At 42.3% G+C, this 21,823-nt stretch overlaps 1 protein-coding gene across 7 annotated transcripts; it reads right to left on the reverse strand.

The window, feature by feature from the left end:
• Positions 1–1,022: 1,022 nt before the first annotated feature.
• Smndc1 (survival motor neuron domain containing 1) lies at positions 1,023–12,093 on the reverse strand. 7 transcript variants are annotated; one of them, XM_063282693.1, is made up of 7 exons: positions 10,823–10,883; positions 8,322–8,374; positions 7,643–7,832; positions 5,770–5,912; positions 5,075–5,236; positions 2,958–3,111; positions 1,368–2,257 (listed from the first exon to the last, which is right to left on the reverse strand). In XM_063282693.1, exons 3-7 carry the CDS (start codon positions 7,643–7,645, stop codon positions 2,120–2,122), a joined length of 600 nt encoding a protein of 199 aa, XP_063138763.1. In that variant the 5' UTR covers positions 7,646–7,832; positions 8,322–8,374; positions 10,823–10,883; the 3' UTR covers positions 1,368–2,119. The 7 variants fall into 7 exon arrangements, 6 of the variants coding, with proteins under 6 accessions (NP_001030311.1, NP_001020571.1, XP_063138763.1 ...); NR_051995.1 differs by lacking the exons at positions 7,643–7,832; positions 8,322–8,374 and adding an exon at positions 11,903–12,093 and having other exon boundaries at positions 1,023–2,257; positions 5,075–5,253; positions 10,823–10,942; NM_001035234.2 differs by lacking the exons at positions 7,643–7,832; positions 8,322–8,374 and adding an exon at positions 11,903–12,093 and having other exon boundaries at positions 1,023–2,257; positions 10,823–10,942.
• Positions 12,094–21,823: the final 9,730 nt, after the last annotated feature.

Raw genomic sequence — 21,823 nt, forward strand, 5'->3', positions numbered from 1 at the left:
GATGACATCCAGTAGCTATTATATACTGCTGTTTAAGGACACCAGATACTGTCTTTCCAGAGTAAATGGCAGACATCCCTTAAGTCACTCATATGTCAGATACTGTCCCTCTTAAAACACACTAGCTCAGTTCTTGAGAGGTTGCACACAGCTAACAAGTGTTGAGTCAGGAGGCAGTGAACAGCCTGGTTCTAGAGTCTTTGCTCCTCTAACCCTTTCAGTTTAGTCCAAAGAAACCAACAGCTTAACACTATGCTATCCCAAAGGGCCACACCTCTAGACCTGACACAAGACTGAAATACTGATTTTCAGAACAAATATAAGGTCACTTCCATTCCTTTACTAAGGCAAAGCCCTTAAGGAAAACACACAGAAAGAATGCCCATAGGCTATGGTAGAGTGGTCTCAGTCACCACAGAACTACTGATGTAAGCAAGCATCAACCAAAGTCCTGTTCTAGCATACCAAGGCCGTATCAATCATTAGGGGAGGGGCGGGGCACACAATCACACCACGTGACTTTGTTACTATGTTTTCATCTAAGCATCTCCTTACAACTGTTAAGTCCACTTTGACCTTTGCATTTAGGAGTTCTCGGGATTGAATACCCTCTACCCCACAAGTCTCTGGTAGCGGGGGTCTCACTGCTGTAAGCACCTTAGGCAAACACTTTACTCAGCAGCCAAGTGGCCCCTTTTCTATGCAACCCGTGCCTTTTTTTTTGTCCTACATATTCATGACGAAACCCTGAAGGAAAAAGTTCACCTCACCACTATCCATAAAATTTCAGTTTACCAAGACAAAATTTACAAAATAATGAAATTTACACATAATCTCATACATGCCCATTAATTAATCCTTTAAGACTCCATTTCTTATACCCAATGAAGGAATTCCTACAGATTTATGAACCATTTACCAGATTCAGCATTCTTTGCATGGAGTTCTGTGTACACGTCTAAGGCTTACTCCACCAGATGGCAGGAGCTGCAGATCGCACCCCTTTGTTAACACACTGGAGATTGTACAGACTTTATTTATTAAAGTTAAACATACAAAACTGAAATTAACACACACTCTAAAAAGTATCTTCTTCCAATTAACAGGAAGGCCTTTTCCCTACCTTTGTTTTGTTTAAACTCAACTTGGGATAGCTGTGGTGCTTCACTTATGCCAACAAATGCTGGCAACTTGATCTCGTTAATAAAAATTACAAACTCAGCTACATGAACATAATATACAGGGAAGTTATGGTCAGATTAATGCACAAGAAATACAGGAAAATGTAATCATGAAGACATTCAGTACTCTTGTTCATTAATTTAGCCTTGGATTTGTTTTTTTTTTTTTTTTTTTTGGTTTTGTTCTGTTTTTTACAAAAATAGTATCTACACTGTATACAGGGCTGTACATCAGCTTTGTCTTCCCATATAAACATTACACATCCCAAAACGGGTAGCACTACCACAAGTGAAGTCAACAAAGGAAAACACCAAATAAACAGAGAAGGGGAGCACATCCTAAACATGGTTTGTTTGGTTTTTTAATATAAAATTCAAACTCAATGACAAAAAATACAAGGTGAGTCAATTGTAGAGGTGACCTAATAGTCCCAGGAAACAATTCAAGGAAAAAAACCTCAAAATAAACTTTGCCATTTATAAATTAACCTATACTCGGGCTCGTCTGGACAGTGCCAGGTTGTAAAACGGAAGCCGCTCTCTTCAGCAGGCTGGCGTTTTGCCTTGATGTCCCTTCCACTGCACTGTTGGAATATATCAAGTGCAAAGCATCTGAAAATCCCAAGTTAGGACTTACAAACTGTCCACACAACATCAGTTAAGTGGCCTGACGTTCCTAAGTCATCTACGTGCCGACTTATGCAGCACTTAGCTAGAAAAGTTGCCTTGTTCAACATACTGAAGAAGCTGTGGTGAGTAGCAATGAAAAGTTACATGGTAGCAGTTATCAAATGTCTTCAAGTTTCATCCTACCAAAGCCAAACAATGACAACAACGGATCTCCCTTACTCATCTAACAAATAATTTACCTTTAGAAAAATATAAGGATAAAAAGGTAAATGTAAAGCCCTGCGGAGATGAAATCCAACAGTTTCTCACTACTGAGGCATCAAATGCCTGACATTGTATTTGGATGTATCTTGATACTGTGTCATGGGCTTGTCAGCAATTCCACAAGTTCCTACTCCGACTTTGCCCGTTACACTTTCTGGCGAAGCAAAAATACTCCTCTTTACCTGGGAACAAAATCAAAACCATTTCTGATCAGTTTCTGAAAACAAATTTCTGTAACATATAACCTAACAAAAATTTTTTTCTAACAAAATTTTAATAACATATACTCCATGTTTCATTGCTTACAAAATTATCTTGTAGAAAATACCACACTACATATTACCACCAATAGAAAGCTTACTTGTCATTTAAAGGGCGAGCTATCTATTTTGGTATGAAAGCAACTGTGGCTGTAAGGGATTTTATGGTGAGACCTGCTGTGGTACAAAGTGACAGGAGGAAGCACTACTCTTCAGCAACCACATCCACTGACCTGGCTGCCCTGACAGCAATGAAGAATTAAACTATGGGTGAGCGTCAGGTCATCTGTATATCTGAACTCTACAGTGATTTTCAAGGCAAAAAAAGCATATTAAGGACTTAAACACTCCTTTAAATAGAAACCCAGAATAGAAATATGTTAAAGAGCAGAGCTCAGTGTATTTCCTGAAAGGTCTGAAGGCACCAAACAGTCTTTCAATTCCTTACATAAGCCTGCTTTATTGCAAAAAGTGCCTAATGACTACTGACAAAGATTAATTATATATCAAGAATTGGTTAAAATAATGTCCTCTGGAAAATCTACACCTCCTTTTTCATTTTGAAGTTATTTTCATGGCAGCTGCATTTTCAGACCAACAAAGTGATGAGGGATGTACCAACCTGGCCTTTCTTGTTTTTCGAGTACGCCCTGTTGTTGAACTGCTGCCATTTCACCTTCTGGTCCTCTCGCTCCTGCTCAAGCTCTTTTATTCTCTGTGCTTTTTTCAAAGCTTTTTTCTTTTTATATTCACGCTGCTGGGCAATCATTTCTTTTCTGTGTGGAAAACACAGACGTAAATGTCAATTATTAAGATTTACAAGATGACTTCCTTGAAATGGTGCAAAAAAACAAAACTTACAAACTAACTAGTTTTATTAATGAGAGTACAACTTTTCATTAAAAATCAATGCCAAAGTCTAGGTGTAGTATATAGCATACTTATAGGTAGAAACAGGAGGATCAGAAGTTCAAAGGAGGCTTGCCAACCTGGAGGCCAGTCTAGTATACACTGGACCCCATCTTTAAGGAAGAAAAACAGGACTGAGGAGAGATAGCTCAGTCCAAGCTCATGAGCTAACCTGAGTTTAACCACGGGGCCCACAAGGTAGCAGGAGAATCAATTCCTTAGCTGTCCTGATGTCTACATGAATCTATACAATAAATCAATGTAAAATAAACAATGCCATTCACTGAATACTATTAAGACATGTTCTTTCAGAAAAAGGTAGAGTTCAGTGGTAGAACATTCTTGTTAAGCATGCCAAGACCATGACTCTGCCCAAATATGACAACAAAAACTTTGTATACATACACTGTAATGGCTGGCAAAACCTTTACCAATTTCTAAAAATAGTGCTGTAATGTATGTAACACCTGGAGAAACTGTATGAAGTGATTTAATGAATATAAACTGTTTCATCTACACTGGACGAAGAGAGCAACCAGGACCAGAGAAATGAATGGCCTACCCATATCCTCAAGGCCAACAGCAGAAACCTGAATTGTCAAAAGTAGGATTCTAAGTATAACCAGGGCCTAAGCTACCAATGATCTCTGCTTACTAACAGCAACCGATGAAATGGAAGGTTCTTAAAAGGAACAAATCCTGACTCCCTGCACCAAATAACCAACCTACAGCCTGAATGTGTGGGGTTGTTTTGTTTTTTAATACAGAAAGCAAGAGTGAAACAAGAAATTAGATTAAACAAGGTTTTAAAATGTGATTTTTAAATAAGGTGTTTAAATAAGTTATTTTAATAAGTGGTATTTTTCTAAATTCAAGTATATTTATGTACCAACTTACATTTTGGAAATTTTTCCAAAATCAGAAACACATTTATCAGCTCAGCCTTGAAAAAAATCACACAAGCACGCACGCACGCAAAGCACACAGACTCAGAACTTTGTCTCCTGTTATCTGTCTATCCACCTATGGTCCCAAATTTTTACCAAAAAACTGTTACTGCTAAAATCAGAAGTGCTTCTGTGCTCTTTAGAGGAGACACTTAGCAAACAGTACGAGAACTGTTACACATTTTACTTCACAGATGAGGCAGATGTTAAGTTTGTTCAACATCAATTAGAGAAGGGTCAGGCACAAATATGTCTCTAAAGCAATGTCACAATGCCTTCATTGTTTACTTTGCTACCTCTTGTTTCCACCATTACTTTAGATGTCATTTTCCTAAGGAAACTCTTCTGGTAATTACGGTCCCTCTTTTGTGGACCTAAGAATTTATATTTGCCAGGCAAGGCTCCACACCTAAGCTATATCCTTAACCCTAGAAGGCTTCCTCAATTATGTGTTCTTTTCTGAATATAGATTCAGCAGGAACAAGTTTCAAGATGGCCTTCACTGTTTAGTCTTAGGACCTGACTTATAAAAACACAGCAGATGCTCTTAATACTAGCATCCTCTTTACTGACTGCATCAGTAAAGTACAGTCTCCACCTTAGCTGGGCACACACGCTGATGCAGTTGTTCACAACAATGTTAAACAGTACTGAACTCTGCTCAGTGCAGCCAGCCTACGTGCATTACCTTTGCAGATTACTTCAAGGACCCAAACAGGGGAAACTCTAAGTTTCAAGTTAGTCAGCTGCTTTAGCCAGATATAGAGACCCTTGCTTATAACCGGAGTAGTACTCAAAAAACCAAGCTAAGAATGAGAAGTCTGAGCTGGCCTGTGCCTGTGCCACACAGCCAGTCTGCCAGTCTGGGGAAACAGTCACTTACTTTGACATGGGTTTGTTGCCGCTGTCCTCTTTTGCTTTCCTTCCTTCCTCTACAGGCTTGAGGTTCAACAATGGAGTCACTTCGGCATTGCCATAGACAGCGAAGGTGATCGCAGCGGTGCCGTTCTCTTCATCGATCTCCTCGATCTCCGCCTCATAACACCTGTAAAGATATCATGGCTGTAAGCAGGTGAGTAAAGATTTAGTACTCAGCCTACAAGACTTATACTGCAGTGACACAATTATCATGTCTCTAAAATAAACTTCTGCAATCAAATGGCCCTTTCAACAAAAATGAGAGGTTTAAAAGGCACCTGGTATTAAAAGTCCTAATTTAAATTTTAACAGAAAGGTCTTACACATCCCCTCACTGTACTAAATCTCTGAGAAAAGCCAATTCCTAAATGATTCATATCAATGCATGCACTTGAGTGCAATGAGAATACCAGTCATTCACTTTTTAATTTTGAGAAAACAATTCGCATCATTTTAGAAAACATTCTTTCATCTTTTTTTCTTTTAGGAGCCAACCACTCTTCTCCTCAAACTTACACTAAACCTAAAATTAAGCAGCTTAATGGCAACCACCCAAGAACCACACTACACAGATGATTAAAGTGCAGACTGAACAGAAGTGTCTTACCATTGCACCTTATTAACTCAGGTTATAGTTAGAGGGTGGTTCTCTACACTTACTGTCCATCTTCACTCCAGACGGCCATGCACTTGTCCCCTACTTTCCATGAATGAGTGGGCTGAGTAGAAGCAAAGCTGTCTGAACTTGTGAGAGTTTCCGAAGGCTGAGTTGACAGAAGGTCTTTGGTCAGTTCTATGACTTCCTAAAAAAGAGAACAGGAGCTGTACATTTGTACTTTAATACTACCAACTACATTCTTTGGTTTTTTTAATGATAGGTCTTATATCACAACACAGTTATGCTCGTTACACGTACAGTTCTTAGTCATATTGGGAATACTGTTTCTATGCCCATACAGAGGCTAAGGAACATTATAGACTAATAGTGAAGATAGGTATCTTCAACTTAACTGTAAATACTTCTTGGAAATAAAGTAGGCAAGTTTCAGCCACATCGGATTTCTAAAATGCCTTTTGTGACTGATAGATTTCTCTACAGATGAGAAATAAGACTAAATTTGATTCAAGGTCACTTTTACAACTACCATGTGTATTTCATGCAACTACAGTTTTATAGGCATTTCTTGGCAGAAACACTCAACTGTGTAGCCAATATACCTCTTCTACAAAGACTTCAAACACTGGAAACAGTCTCATTAATACGCAGAGTCCCTACTTACACATTTCTGCCAAAATAATCTATAGCATAAATAAACTGGTAATTTTTCACCCCATTTAAGGGAGAACATCAAGTTAGATTTAAAAATAGCCTAACCCTATTTATCAGGCACAGTAGCACAGCTTGGTTTTACAGAAAATAAAACTCACACAGGCAGATAATGCCCCTGTGTGGCAGTTATTTTCTAATTCAGGCTTCTGTGTCTTTGACTTAATAGTTTAGAACTTGACAAATAATATAGACAGGTGCTTAACTACTCATCTGCTATATTCTTGCACTAATGAAGATATACACTATCCACTATCTAATTTTTAAAGAACTTGCCTACTGGTTTACCACAATATTACATTTAAAACATCATATTCTATCTATGTTTGAGGACAAATAAAGCAAAATTAAATTCTTATTTAGTTTCCTTTGGGCACGCACTGAGATTTTGTAATGGTTCTTTGGCTCAGTAGCCAAGAAAAGTTAAATATTACCCCTCCTAAGGATTCTAAATCTTCCTGGCTACTTTTGAAAAACTAGTATTTGTACCTTTAAAAAAGAAAAAAGATTAAATACTTAAAGGGTCAGCTTTGTGAATCAAAACAGACCAAACTAGACTTGAGTTGAAAATTAAAACAAAAAAACAAAAAAACAAAAAACCCCCTCTGAGTTTGGCCAAGTAGTCACCTTTCCCCTGCTCTAAGTCACAGGAGGTGACACACAGCTTAGTTCTGCACAGTGAAGACCGAACCTCGGGTCCTGTGCAAACCAGAAAGTGCCCCAACACTGTTGAAACTGTAACCCTCAAATATTTTTTAATTAAACAATTGTAATTTAACCAATTCTGTTAACTACCTTCAGAGCCAGGGATATTAGCTGACAGGCCTGGCTCAGAGCCCACAGTCTTTATCACTATTTGCATCCCCTTCCAGGGATCATATATTTAAAGCACAAATATGCACTCTACTGTAAGAAGTCTCAGGTTGAGAACCTCTTATATGACAGAATATTTCCCCACCACATTCATAACATTCAAAGAGTCCTGAAAAGCTGTGCACAATCTTCCAAGCCCTGTGCCAAGATGGCCCTTTCTGTAAACAACAAAATCCAGAGCATTTTCTCCTGCTGTCCTATAACTCTGTCACCTTACATGTCCCTCCCAGTAATTTATGAAGAAACTTCTCAACTTTTGTCTTCACATGTGTATATGGAGCAAAGTATTAGAAAAACTATTTTATGGATGAGGGGGTTCTTGAAAGTACATACCATTAATTACTTTTCCTCCCCCAAGTCTGAGTTCTGAAACTGCTCCTTCACTGACAGATGGGCAGCAGTTACAGTTATCGGCAGTTCCAGGAAGCATCAGATGTTGTGATCTACATAGCAGCAGGTCAAAGGGGGTGCACTCAAGCACTCTGCTTACTGAAGGAAGGCGTTTCGGGGATGCAGAGAGCCACTGTAATATATGAGACAAGTGACTTGACCCCTGCCTCCTTTAGAACCAGTTTATTCAGCAATACAGCCTAATAAATTGACTTTTGTGATTACTATAGACTGCCCAGGGAACTAACAAACTGGCTAGCCTGATTTTACTATATCTACTTTCTTTTCTAAGTCGAAAAAAGTGCAATTGGGACTTCAAAAGACTAATGTGTTGCCTGAATTTATCATTCCATATGAAAGATGGAAACTTTATTGGAAAAATATACATAAGGTATTAGAAGCCATTATTGATACTGTCCCCCTGAAAAAAAAATGCAGAGGCCACAAGCTGAATAACCAATCTAATCAGACGGGATTTAAATAGTGGCACAAGGTATATCTATGTCCCCAAAGGAGTGAGCAGATGGGTGGAGGTGAGACCCACACGGAAACAGAAGTCACTCTCTAGTCTCAATGCAAACTAGGTCAGAAACATACATTCAAATACTTTCTGTAATTTTACCTTATCTTAAGAAATGATTTCCATCTTCCAATAGTTTTAAGTTCAAACCACACCTGGTAATCAAAACCAAACTTTTCATAATACAGTAAGAGGAAAAAAATAATGAAGACTGGTCAGATAAACTATTCTATACTGACACTACTTAAGGTATTCTTAGTACTTAAACTTGTAAACCTGTACCATCCAATATTTAATCAACTATAGCTATTTAAAACAAAAAAATTAAAAATTAGCCCCTCAATTATCCTAGCCCTATTTAATTATCCAGTGGCTACTTGTAGCAGTGGCTGTGGCACTGGATCATGTTCACCATCAGAAAAGCAAGCTCTACCACACACTGCTATTCTAACTAGCTATAGAAAGGAAGATACTTTTGTAAACAAATGACTTCAAAGTCATTAGTGCTTTGTTTGTTTGCTTTTTAATTGAAACTAGATCTTAGTGTCACCTTGGATGGCCTGGAACTCTATGTAGCCCAGGTTGGCCTCAAACACGGAGATTTGCCTACTACCTCTGCCTGATTTGCTTTTTGTGTTTTGTTTTGACTTTATTTTTCAGTGCTGGGAATTAAACCATAAGGCCTGTATATTCTAAGCGGTTGTATCTCCAGCCACCAGATCATTATTAACTGAGGCCTAGATAAGTCTTTTAGGTTAAAAACTGGGTCTAACCTAAGGGTTTCTGCCTGTCATACTTTCCATTATAGACTTCCTATCAAGATAGCTGACTCCATACTCCAAAGATAATTATTTACCCTAGAAACATTTAGAAAGACCTGGTAGTAATAGTGTTTGAAACTGGGCTCCCTCTACCATTTCTACAGAGACCTCTCCTTCCACTGCCCACGAAGTACAGACAAGTGTTGTTTCTTCAAAGAAAACAAAGGACTACTTTTAAGTCACAGAAGGTAGATGAGGCAGGTTAGTCTGTCACTTCACCTTCACGCACTCAGTACAGATGAGCAATCAAATGGGCAGGCAGCAAACACTGGGTTTCTGCTTACAGAACAGTCGATCTGGGAGTGGGAGAAATAGTTTCCTAAGTACCTCTAATGAATGGCACATGCACTCCATAGGCCTGGCTTCTAAACACTGAAGGGACAGTATTTTTCAAAGTAAAATTATCCTGCATTAAAACAAAACAAAACAAAGGAAAACACCACATATACTTTATTGTAAGTCTAAATGTCCAACTCATTTTAAATTATAGGTAAGATCTTTCAGAATCCCAAATGTATTAAAGTTACATTAGAAAGTGTGTGTGTGTGTGTGTGTGTGTGTGTGTGTGTGTGTGTTTGGGGTGGGGTTCTCTTTGAAACAGGGCCTTACTATACAGCCCTGGATGGTCTGGAACTCAAGAAGAGCTCTGCCTACCTTTGCTTCCGAGGGCTGGGATTAAAGGTGTACATTCACAGCTGGCAAAATAACATGAATGGTGTTAATAGTCATCAAAAGGATAAGGAGAGAAGACTCAGCGGTCATTAGCACTGACTGTTCTCCCAGATGTCCTGAGTTCAATTCCCAGCAACCATGTGGTGGCTCACAACCATCTGTAATGGAATCCCATACCCTCTTCTGATGTGTCTGAAGTCAGCAACAGTGTAACCACATACATGAAATAAATGAATAAATCTTTAATAAAAAGATAAGGAGTGACTGTTTAGAAGGGACACAGAATAAGCAAGAAATCATCAAACACCCTGAAAGTTTCTGAAGTATCAGGTTCAGAATTTTAAGAGCATCCTTATGATCAAAGTTTTCATATACAATATTTATAAATTATATATGGTACTTTTCTTAATCTGGTGTTCTGAGAAGCAACAGGTATTTAAAGTCCTGAACTCCCAACTCATGTCCTTAGATGTTTTGTTCTTTCTAAACGTTTCATGAAAAGTTAATCTCTTTTTCATACTACTTTAACAACTACAAAGCCTACTCTTAAATCCAAATACCTATATAACATTCTTATAGGCAGAATGTCATCTCTTAACACATGGCGTGTTCTTAATAAAAGGTATACCCCATTAGATTTGAAAAACAAGGCTGTATTTCATTTTCAGATAATTTAGTGTCATTAAAAAGAACCTTAGTCCGATTGTATATTAGTCCCTTAATAATGTTACCCTTTTGAACTAAGTTTCCTTGTCAAGTCTTTTAAAATAAAAGCATATTCCTTCCGTAACAAGGTTTCTTCTAATGAAATCCTATAAGCACACGCAAGATTTACAAAACCATGAGTGTTTCGGTGATTCTGACGTACACCAAATGAAGGAAATAATTTTAGAAGCCTCAGTATCTGTCTCTCTCTCACTCTCTCTCTCTCTCTCTCACTCACTCACACACACACACACACACACACACACACACACACACACACACACACAAAGTGGGAGCACCTTCCTTACAGATGCTTTGAGTGCCTATGAATTTTGAATGCGTAATTTGAAAAAGACAAATATTCTTTTCAAATAACATTAACTACAACTGTCCACCTATACTTACTTGCAAATCCTTCTTCAGTTTCAGCAGATCTTCATTTTCTCCATTTCCCGATAGAGCAGCTTCTACTTGCTGGAGTTGAGCTTTGTAGCTGGCCAACTGTTTTGCTAGATCCTCTGACATCTGAGGAAAATGAAGGCCCATTAAGGCGAGTCAAGTACCAAATTACAAAAATCTTTGTCTGACCCACCTAATTCAACCACTCTTGCTACAACACTGAGGTGGTTTTAGTCGTCACCATCATCTTTACTTTATTCCGCTTTAGCCAATCCACAGACTTCAAGGCAATAAATTCTGAAGACTGCAAACATGTCTGGTACATTCTATACAAAAAAAGATCCCCCAAAAATCATGCTAGTAAAAAAAAAAAAAAAAAGGAGAAAAAGAAAACTGCTTTTCCTTTAACTATTATGGGAAGGCAGTGTATGGCCGGACAATAAAGCCTGCAACACACTTCTTAAAAGTTGAGAAAGTCAAAATCAGGAAAACTAACACAGACAAAACGTCTTCAGTTAAGCACACAAACTCCTCTCTCTACAATCCCACTAAAGGTGTTCGTAGTTCCTCAGGAGGCAAACTCTTCACACAGAGGTCATCTTAGCAACCTGCCTTTTGCCAAACACAGCTCGGCGTCCTCGGGAACCGACAAGTCCCGTAAAGTGTACGCAGACTAAACATACGGGTCCTCCGAGGACCACCTCCGGAACATTCCGGCCCACCGGAAGCCTGGAATCCCGGCCGAGCCTTCCAGTCTGAGGGGTTAGACAAGCCAGCCCTCCTCCCAGTCAGACAGCACCCCAGAGCCCGCCATCATTCCGTCCATCATTTCGGACCAGGAAACCTCAGCTTCCATGGAAACCGCCGAGCCCCGCACCCTCACAGAGGACCTCGTCGGAACGGCGCGGGCGTCTCCCCCACCCGACAGGTTCCCCAGGACGGCCACGTTCGCCGCTTCGGCCACCCACTGGGGGTGCGAGAGCCGCTGGCTCCCCACACTGCCCGAGCCGGGCCCTGCTGAGGCCTCCGCCTCAACTCCAGCCCTGAGGCCCGACTAGGCCTGACCCTCCTTCAGAGGCTCGTTACCTTGGGTGGGACTGGGGATGGGACAGCGGGCAGGGGTCGGGGAAGCGAGCCGAGCGGCGGCAGGGACAGCTACAGCAGGGGAAATTTCCACCACGACGAGATTCGGTCGGAAAAGGAAAAAATCCGCCGGCGAGGGGGGAGGGGAGAAAAGCCGGGCTCAGGCAGGAAGAAAAGACAAGGCGAGCGAGATCCCGCGAGATGTACAAACTCTCGCGAAATGGCACCCCGATCACGTGACCCACGCCGTCCTCTTGAACAAACTGCGGCTTCGGAAGGGGGAGTGGGTGTGGTCTAACGGGCAGGAAGTGGCGTGTCTGCGCTGCGCCAGGAGCAGAAGGCAGGTTCGTCTTACGTCAGTTCCGCCTCGTAGTGGGAACAGCGGCTGGAGCTCTCTTGTGGGGTGTTCCCGATGAGAAGGAGATTTGCGAATGGGTTGGGAGAGATGGCGCGTTCCTTGTGTCTCACGGGGAGGCAGAGACAGGCAGATCTGAGACTGAGGCTGCATAGCGAGACCCTGAAGTCAAGAGAAGGAAAGTTTTGTTGTGTAGAAAATAAATATAGCCAATAAAGATAGATTGAGCCATAGAATGGGAACGGTGACCATTTCAGGTGCGTAGGCATCACCCATGGTAGCTAAAAGCCACGTGGTGAAAGAAAATAGAGAAAGGGAGGTTGTCAAGGTGTCCCAAGTATGAAGCATATCCCACAAAAGAAAAACAGTTACCACGAAAAGTTCGCGATCACTTACCCAGTGATCAGCCTAAGCATTCGTAATTGTAAAACGACCTTACTTTAGGTGAGACCTCTTGGCCAAGTAACGGTCAACAAGAAGTAACTTGTCATCTATGAGGATAATCAAGCCTTTCAGTTTAAACGAAATATAAGCGTAACACTGAATGGCCGTCAGGAAAGAACCACCTATCCAGAATGTGTGGTGTTCTTTTGACGTAAATACTCAAAAGGGTAACGTAATTTTAATGAGAAATGCCTACCTTCACCCTGGCCATTTGAAGACTTCTTTCCAATGCTGTTTGGAGTGGTTTAGAGGTACTCCCTGGACACCACTTGTAGTTTGAGCTCTCGCTTTGTGTTTGCAGTTTGGTTCCAGCTCCCAACAAATTACTCCAGCTCTCATGCCCTCGGCCTGCTGCCTCTGCCCTGCCATTAGAGACTCACTCCCGAACCACAAGCTAAAAATAAAAACGTTAAGCTGCTCTGGTCATGGTCTTTTATCACAGCAAGAATAGGAAATAATGCTATTAAAAGGAGTAAGGACTGTTTCGATGAGAAGAGAAAAAGGTGAACACGGTGGTGCCAGCTGAAGAGCAGCAGATCTTCCTTCTTTCAATGTCCTAATGTAGGTCTCCAGCAAGGTGTGGCCCAGCCTAAATGTGTGTACCACCACGTCTGGATCTGGGACTTGTCCTAAGATGACCTTGAACTCAGAGATCTCCTTGCCTTAGTCTCCTGGGATTCATGGCCACTATGTCTCAAGATCTCCATGCCAAGATCCAGGTCAGAAACTTGTCGCTCCCAGCCTCAAGATCTGGATCGCAGGTGAGCCCTCCAATTCAGGATTGTAGTTCATTCCAGATTTAGTTAAGTTGACAACCAGGAATAGCCATTGCAATCTTAATTTTTAAAAATAAGGCTATAAAAATTGTGGACAATCCACGCAGTAGAACAAACACCTTTAATCCCAGCACTCGGGAGGCAGAGGCAGTTAGATTTCTGTGAATTCACGACCAACCTAGTCTATAGTCTATAGAGTGAATTCTAGAATACTCAGGACACACAGAAACCCTGTCTCAAAAAACCAAAATAATAATGATAATTAAAAAATTGTGGACATGCCAGGCTGATGATATTGACACAGAGGTAATGTGCTTGCTGACAATTACACGGTCCTAGCACCAAAGCCAACACACATCCACACAGATATAGAAATTGGAACATAAACAATATTAGATGATGCTAGGATTTGATAATTATATGATGCTAAATTGCTAGTTTTATTAGGTGTAAAATGTATTAAAATGTATTTTATAGTTGCTTCAGGGAAAGGCCAGTGCTTAGGCATTTAGGGATACCTTCAAGTGGTGTGGTCAAAATACTATATGGCATAGCTGGGTGTGGTGGCACATGTCTATAATCCCAACACTTGGTGAAGTTATGAGGAGAAGGAAATCTAGGCCAGCCTCAGGTATGTGGTGAGTTCAAAGTTATCCTAGGCTACATGACACTCTCAACAAAAATTATGTAAAATGTCTATACAACTCATGTATAGGCAGATATATATATATACATGTATGAGTGTTCACATGAAATTTAAAAAGCAAACTGCTTACAAATAGTGAATTTAATGGAAAGCATTAATATATGTTATAGTAATGTAACATAACATAACAGTTAATGGACTAACCTCTAATTTCCTATATATTTGACAATTTTCAAAATGAAAATATGGGGATAGTATTCATAGCCTGGAAGAATAGATGGAATGGTTTTGTTTTGTATTTTTTAGATTTATTTATTTATAAGTACACTGTCTCTGTCTTCAGACACACCACAAGAGGGCATCAGACCCCATTACAGATGGTTGTGAGCCACCATGTGGTTGCTGGGATTTGAACTCAGGACCTCTGGAAGAGCAGGCAGTGCTCTTAACCACTGAGGCATCTCTCCAGCCCAGATGGAATGGTTTTATGCATATGTGTGTGCACACACGTGTGCATGCATGCATATGTGCATGGGTTGTGCCTTGTTCACGAGCCCCCAAAGACCACCAAGAAGCTGACTCCAGTGCAATCGCACTAGGGTCTCATTCAAGCTCAGGCTTGCTCACCACTGACCCTGACACAGCAGGACCGAAGGGTGAAGCAGCCTCCAGTCCTCAGTGCATCAAGGTTTTATAGGAAGTGTCAAGCAAGCAAGAGGGTTTCAGCCTGGCAGGCATCTCACTGAATGACTGCTGAAAGCCGAAAGGTAGGTGCCCTGCGACTGTGAACAATCACAGTCTGAAAGTACATCTGAAACAACCAGACTAATTTTGATTGGCTGTTGCTAGGAAGTAGTAAGGAATAACTCTGGGGTGTGAGCGAAGGACAAGCCGTGGGTTACTTGGGTGTAGCGTGGGTTCAGCTGCAGGTCAAGTTCTCAGGCTCTTTTTTCTTTTAAGATGGAGTGGACTTGGCCTCTCACGTTTGTGTGTGTGTGTGTGTGTGTGTGTGTGTGTGTGTGTGTGTCCCTGTCCATGTGCACGTGCGTTGGCCATGATAGAAGGAGACTGGAGGAACACTCTGGGGGATTGCTTGGTAAGTGCAGACAGAAAGTGAGAGATTACAGGTGAGTATGTGGTCCTCAGAAACCAAGGACAGAAAGGGTAGGTCAGATGGCAGGGAAGGCAGTGGACACTAGGAGCTCCAAGGACAGAAAGGGTGGGTCAGACGGCAGGGAAGGCAGTGGACACTAGGAGCTCCAAGGACAGAAAGGGTGGGTCAGACGGCAGGGAAGGCGTCAGTGGACACTAGGAGCTCCAAGGACAGAAAGGGTGGGTCAGACGGCAGGGAAGGCAGTGGACACTAGGAGCTCCAAGGACAGAAAGGGTGGGTCAGACGGCAGGGAAGGCAGTGGACACTAGGAGCTCCAAGGACAGAAAGGGTGGGTCAGACGGCAGGGAAGGCGTCAGTGGACACTAGGAGCTCCAAGGACAGAAAGGGTGGGTCAGATGGCAGGGAAGGCGTCAGTGGACACTAGGAGCTCCAAGGACAGAAAGGGTGGGTCAGACGGCAGGGAAGGCGTCAGTGGACACTAGGAGCTCCAAGGACAGAAAGGGTGGGTCAGACGGCAGGGAAGGCAGTGGACACTAGGAGCTCCAAGGACAGAAAGGGTGGGTCAGACGGCAGGGAAGGCGTCAGTGGACACTAGGAGCTCCAAGGACAGAAAGGGTGGGTCAGACGGCAGGGAAGGCGTCAGTGGACACTAGGAGCTCCTTGAAGGCTAGTAGAAAAATGTGAGTACTTGGTGGAGGGAGTTATTTAAGGTGGTCTCTGGCTGTTTTTAAATTTATTTTATATCTACAAGTGTTCTGCCTGCATATGTCTGTACACATGCATGCAGTGCTCACGGTTACCAAAAAAGGGCAGAGGACCTCCTACGACTGAATTACAGATGGTTGTAAGCCATCACGTACATGCTGGGAATCAAACCCCAGTACTCCAGAAGAGCTACGCAATCAGTGCTCCTAGGCTGAGCCATCTCTCCAACTCCTTAAAATGGTCTTTGGAAGTCGAGTCACTGGTGCTTAACCACTCAGCCTACAGTTGAGCACTGGCTAGTGTTCCAGAGGACCCAGGTTCAATTCCCATCAACCACATGGCAGCTCATAACTGCCTATGTCTCCACTTCCAGGGGATCTCATACTCTCACACTGAGATACATGCAAGTCAAACACTAATGCACACAAGACAAAAGAAAAGGAAAGGAAAGTGGGGTTACTGTGTTCCTCTGTGTCACAGCTCCCGAGAGTATCCTTTTACCTGGATGGACCAAGCCAGCTCAGTCAGTCAACAGGTTCTCCAGGTCAGGAGTGAGGATTAAAAAGAAAATAGACAATCAAACAACCTTGTAGCGTAACCCCAGCCAGTTCTGAGGCTGTGGTGGGTTTATTTTTTTCCTAGTCTGCTTTTTTACCATTTTAATTACATGCAGGTAATAAGGCCAGTCCTAGGATAAGGGAATAAGTGAGACAATAAACAGAGTCCGTGATTAATGTTTCTAAGCGCTTATCGAGATAGCCAAGATACCTGAGCCTACTTCCCTGGCTGAGCCCAAGGTCAAATTCCTGCCAAGGGCCCCAAAAGCTCTCCACACTCCAGAAATAGAGGGCACATTTGTGACCCAAATCTTAAGGCTGGAAGACACAAGCTTTCGATCCAGATCTTGAGGAATAGTGGCCTCAAAAAGCTTAGGCCCAGGCAAGGTGGTGCACACCTTTTAATCCCAGGAGACGAAGGCAAGCAGATTTCTGAGTTTAAGGCCAGCCGGGGACAGAGCACATTCTAGGTGAAGAAAAGCTTAGGTCCAGGTATGGTGGTGGTACATGCCTTTAATCCCAGCATTCAGGAGACAGAGCCATACAGATCTCTGAGTTCCAGTCTGTCTACCGAGCAAGTTCCAGGACAGCCAAGCTTAGACAGTGAAGGAGCTGGAAAACAGAAAGCTGTGATAATGTATTAGCAGTGGGGTCAGGTTCCAGTTCAGCAAGCAGAACTCTGCAGCTTCAGCCTTGTGGCTCTGTCTTCAGAATCAAGGGGCATAAAAGGGTCATAAAATGATGATTTGTGGGCGGATCAAAAGGGAACCTGTGGTTAATGATTGAATTGATATGCAATTCCTAAGGAAGTAGTTTATGCAAAATAAAAGACTGGACTTCAGTGTGCAAGAAAGAAAATCTCCAGAGAAAATCAGCTTGTATCCATCACCAGCTCCGAGTCATTTCTTCCACAGCTCCCAAACACCCCTTCCTCAGGGCCCTCTCCCTAGCTGAGGCTGGTCCCCGGTAGATATGGTTGGGGGGTCGGGTCACCACAAGAGGAACTGTATTAAAAGGTCACAACATTAGGAAGGTTGAGAACCACTGTACTAAACAACTTCTCAAGATAATAGCAAGACCATAGCAACTCCTGTTTTTACAAAAAACAGAATGAGCTTCAGAGTTTCACATGTTCAAGACCAGTAGCCCTTAATTTGATATGGCCATATTTAGCCATTTAACTGAAAACAATTGCTAGATACATTAATATTCAAAAATTCCACTAGGTGGCAGTCAGGATCCAGGCTGCATCTGATACCTGATTATTTATTTGTTTGTTTATTTATTTATTATCGTGATGGTGCCACGGGGAAGTTTGCAGGGAAGATGGAGGAAGAAAAAAATAAATAAGCACATTAACCCTGGCAAGTACTAATAAAGAGTAACTGACTAAATGAAGGATTACACACACCTGCACTCAGCCCTGACTGCAGTTTATTACAGATCATGTGTGTGTTGTGATCCTTCAACGCACTTCATGTATTCTTTCATTAAACCATTGTGGTGGTTTGAGTATGCCTAGCCCAGAGAGTGGCACTATTAGGAGATGTAGCCTTGTTTGGAGGTGTGTCCCTGTGGGTGTGGGCTTTAATACCCTCATCCTAGCTGCCTAGAAGGGAGTCTCCTCATAGCAATCTCCAGATGAAGAAGTAGAACTCTCAGCTCCACCTGCACCATACCTGCCTGGACGCTACCATGCTCCCACCTGGATACTGACTGAATCTGAACCTATAAGCCAGTCCCAACTAAATGTTTTTTTATAAGAGTTGTCTTGGTCATGGTGTCTGTTCACAGCAGTAAAACCCTAACTAAGATGACCATTAAACCTTCAGATCACCATATATGGTTCACAGCTTTGTGTTGTTAAAATATACACAGGACACATGGCTCACTTTGAGACCCTAATACATTTGATAGATATTTTCATAGCACCATTCTCATCCTCTGTAACTGCTACTCCTGAGAGGCTCTCTGTGGTCCTGATGGGCTCTTCACTTAGATGTCTGTTTCAGGTCCTCTGAAGTCAGGGATGACAGTTGCTCTGGGAGCCCTAGGCAATCCCATAGGAGGACCTCTAGCTCTAGGGTAGCCCTCACCCACTCCTAATCGGTTAACCAATTAATGGACTGCTTCTGTGAAGAGCCAGAGCTCCTGCTGCTAGGAAGCTCAAGCCGTTTACTCCAAAGGAAAATGTGGGCAGTAGACCGTAGTGAACGCCACAGGAGGCAAGACAGCCTCGGATGTAAGTTTTGTTGTAGAAGCTATTCACTTTACAAACTGAAAGCTTGGGCTGGAGGGATGGCCCAGCAGTTAAGCGTTATATTGGAGAGGACCTAAGTTCAGTTCCCCTGCACCCATGTTGGGCAGCTACCAAGCATCTGAACCTCCCTGATGCTCTCAATGGCCTACTCAACACCTACATTCATGGGCACGAACCCCCATTCATACGATTAAAGATACAAATCTTGGGCTGGAGAGATGGCTCAGCGGTTAAGAGCACTGACTGCTCTTCCAGAGGTCCTGAGTTGAATTCCCAGCAACCACATGGTGGCTCACAACCATCTATAATGGTATCTGATGCTCTCTTCTGCTGTGTCTGAAGACAGTGACAGTTACTCACAGACATGAAATAATCTTTAAAAAAAATACAAATCTTTTTCTAAAAAATAAGTTGTGAGAGACAGCCCCCTTTTGTCATGTTTTCCTTGGCTTCAAGCTGAAGGAGAATGCAACCCAGACAGGAAGGTGTGTGTGGTGTCAGTGGTCTTGGGTTCATAGGAAACCATGTTCATTTGCTGTCTTTTTGTCATGACTTGTAACGTGACCAGGGTCAAGTCACTTTACCTCTCTGTGTCACACATGATTAAGAATATGAAAATGAGGCTGGAAAGATGGCTCAGTGGTTAAGAGCACTGACTGCTCTTTCAAAGGTCCTGAGTTCAAATCCCAGCAACCACATGGTGGCTTACAACCATCTGTAATGAGATCTGATGCCCTCTTCTGGTGTGTCTGAACAGCTACAGTGTACTTATATATAATAAATAAATAAATCTAAAAAAAAAAGAATATGAAAATGTCTGTAAATGCACTAACCGCTTTTAGCCATCGAAAAGCCCAGAAGTGCGGTTGCACAGATAAGCAACAGTTGCAACAGCCATGGACTCTTGTTGCTGCTGCTGCTGCTGTTACTGATCTATTTTTTCTTCTGTGTATTGTTCTTAGCTATCTCTATTGTTACTTTAAATATTACACCATATGTAATAATATCTGAAGACATTATATGGTATAAAAATGGAGTAATTTTCTTAAATTAATAAATCCCGATGGCCAGTTTGCTACCTGCCTCAATGGTTTATGTTCCCGAATGAAAGGCACACACACACATATGCATAAAACCACACAGTAGCTGGGCTGCAGCCTAACCTCCACTGCCTCCCCATCCATACTTCCGAGCTCCTTCACATGGAGGCTACACCTCTCTGTCCTCCACTCTTCTCAGACATAGCATTTCTCCCCTCCTTCACACTCTCCCAGCATGGCAGATCTCCCTTCTCCTTCCTTCTCCTCCTCCTCCTCCCACCACCCCCGGGTCCCAAGCCCGGGAACACCCCTACCCCCTCTACCCCCATCTGACCTCTGTTGGCTGGTGGCAAGTTTATCAGAACCAAGTGGGGGCAGGTTTCCAGAAGCTACACAGACTTTTTCATGCAAACAGTTTTCTGGGGGGAACATAGCATTAGAATACAAGCAGCTACAATTAAGCATTACAAGTAATATATAATAAGATTTTAAGACAGTCTTATTATGTAGACCGAACCAGCCTTGAATTTTTGGTCCCCAGTCTCCCAAGTGCTAGGAGTACAGGTGTGGGCTACCACATATGACCACCCAGATCTCTATCTTACTATCAAAGATACACACTTTGCCATTCTCCATTACTAGAACACAGCATGCAGGTGGGGTCTTTAGTTCTAGCATAGATTCTTCTCTCTAGCAGAGATCACTTCAGCAGAGAGACAGTAGCTTCAACAGGCCTGTATTTCCTCAGTAATGTCTCCTTGCTACCCCTGAGACTTAAGTTTATAGAAAAGCTTTTTTGTCTTCCTTGATGGATCCAGTCCATGGACAATTACTCATCCCTCCCCCACCTCAGAAGCCACAGCAGGGCTAGCTTTTGTTCTTCCTTTCCTAGTAAATTCCAGTAAGACAGAGTTCCACACATGAAATCCTAGCTCATCCCTCCCCCACCTCCCACTGACCCCATCTGCTCCTAGGTGTAGGTATCTGATGTGGAACAGGAAGCTCAGAACTCGGGCTGTCTCTGACACATTTGCCCTTCCTTCTCCCTTACACAGAGAAGAGTGGTCACTATACAAAGAGTTTAGGTGTCTGCTCTTCCCCTCACACGAATCTAAAGTTGTGCAGAGTCACCCTAGAAAATCGTGAAAAGACATGAAAACACTGGTGTGCTTTGAATGTCCCCACCTAAACTTTAGTTGAACTTTAGTTCCTATTGGAAGTTGTAAGGAGTTGGGCCAGATGAACCTTAGCAGGTGATTAGGCTGTGAGGTTTCTACCCTCAGGAACTGATGAAGTCATGAATTATGGCTCCTCTTGGTCTCTAGAAGCCAGTCTGTCCCTCTGTGCTGGACAGTCCCTTCTCATTACGTGATGTCCTGTTTCACATCAGGATTCTGCAGAATCCCATCAACAAGAAGACCAGCACCTGACTCAGACCTTGAAATTGAACCTCCTTATCCTGCAGAATCATGAGTTTAATAAACCATCACCCTTCGTAAACTATCAAGACCATGTTAATGAGTTAAGTAGCAGAAAAAAATGGAGATAATGACTATATTGAACTCTTATTAACATGTACAACCGAAGATGTCAATCAAAAGTTCTTAAAGAGGGCAGATGGAATGGTTCAGCGCATACATATGCCTAACATGTTTAAGAAAAATAAAAGAACACAGCCATGGTGGCAACTGCCTTTAATCACAGCAATCAGTAGGCAGAGTCAGAGGCAAGCAGATCTCTGAGTTTGAGGCCAGCCTGGTCTATAAAGCAAGCTCTAGGACAGCCAAGGCTACACAAGCCCTATCTCAAGAAGACAAGGAGGAAAAGGAGGAGGAAGAGAGAAGAAAAAGGAGAAGGAGGAGGAGGAGAAGGAATATTTCACTAGAATCTGCATCATTATTTACCTAAAACATATGAATTCTAAATAAGGCCATTACCCTAGATTGTAGGAAATGGCACCCTCCAGCAGGCATGCCCTTGCCAGAGGTAATGCCTTCTGTACTACATTAGAAAACCATGTCTCTTTT

The sequence above is a fragment of the Rattus norvegicus genome, chromosome 1, assembly GCF_036323735.1.
Source record: "Rattus norvegicus strain BN/NHsdMcwi chromosome 1, GRCr8, whole genome shotgun sequence".
Taxonomy (NCBI): domain Eukaryota; kingdom Metazoa; phylum Chordata; class Mammalia; order Rodentia; family Muridae; genus Rattus; species Rattus norvegicus.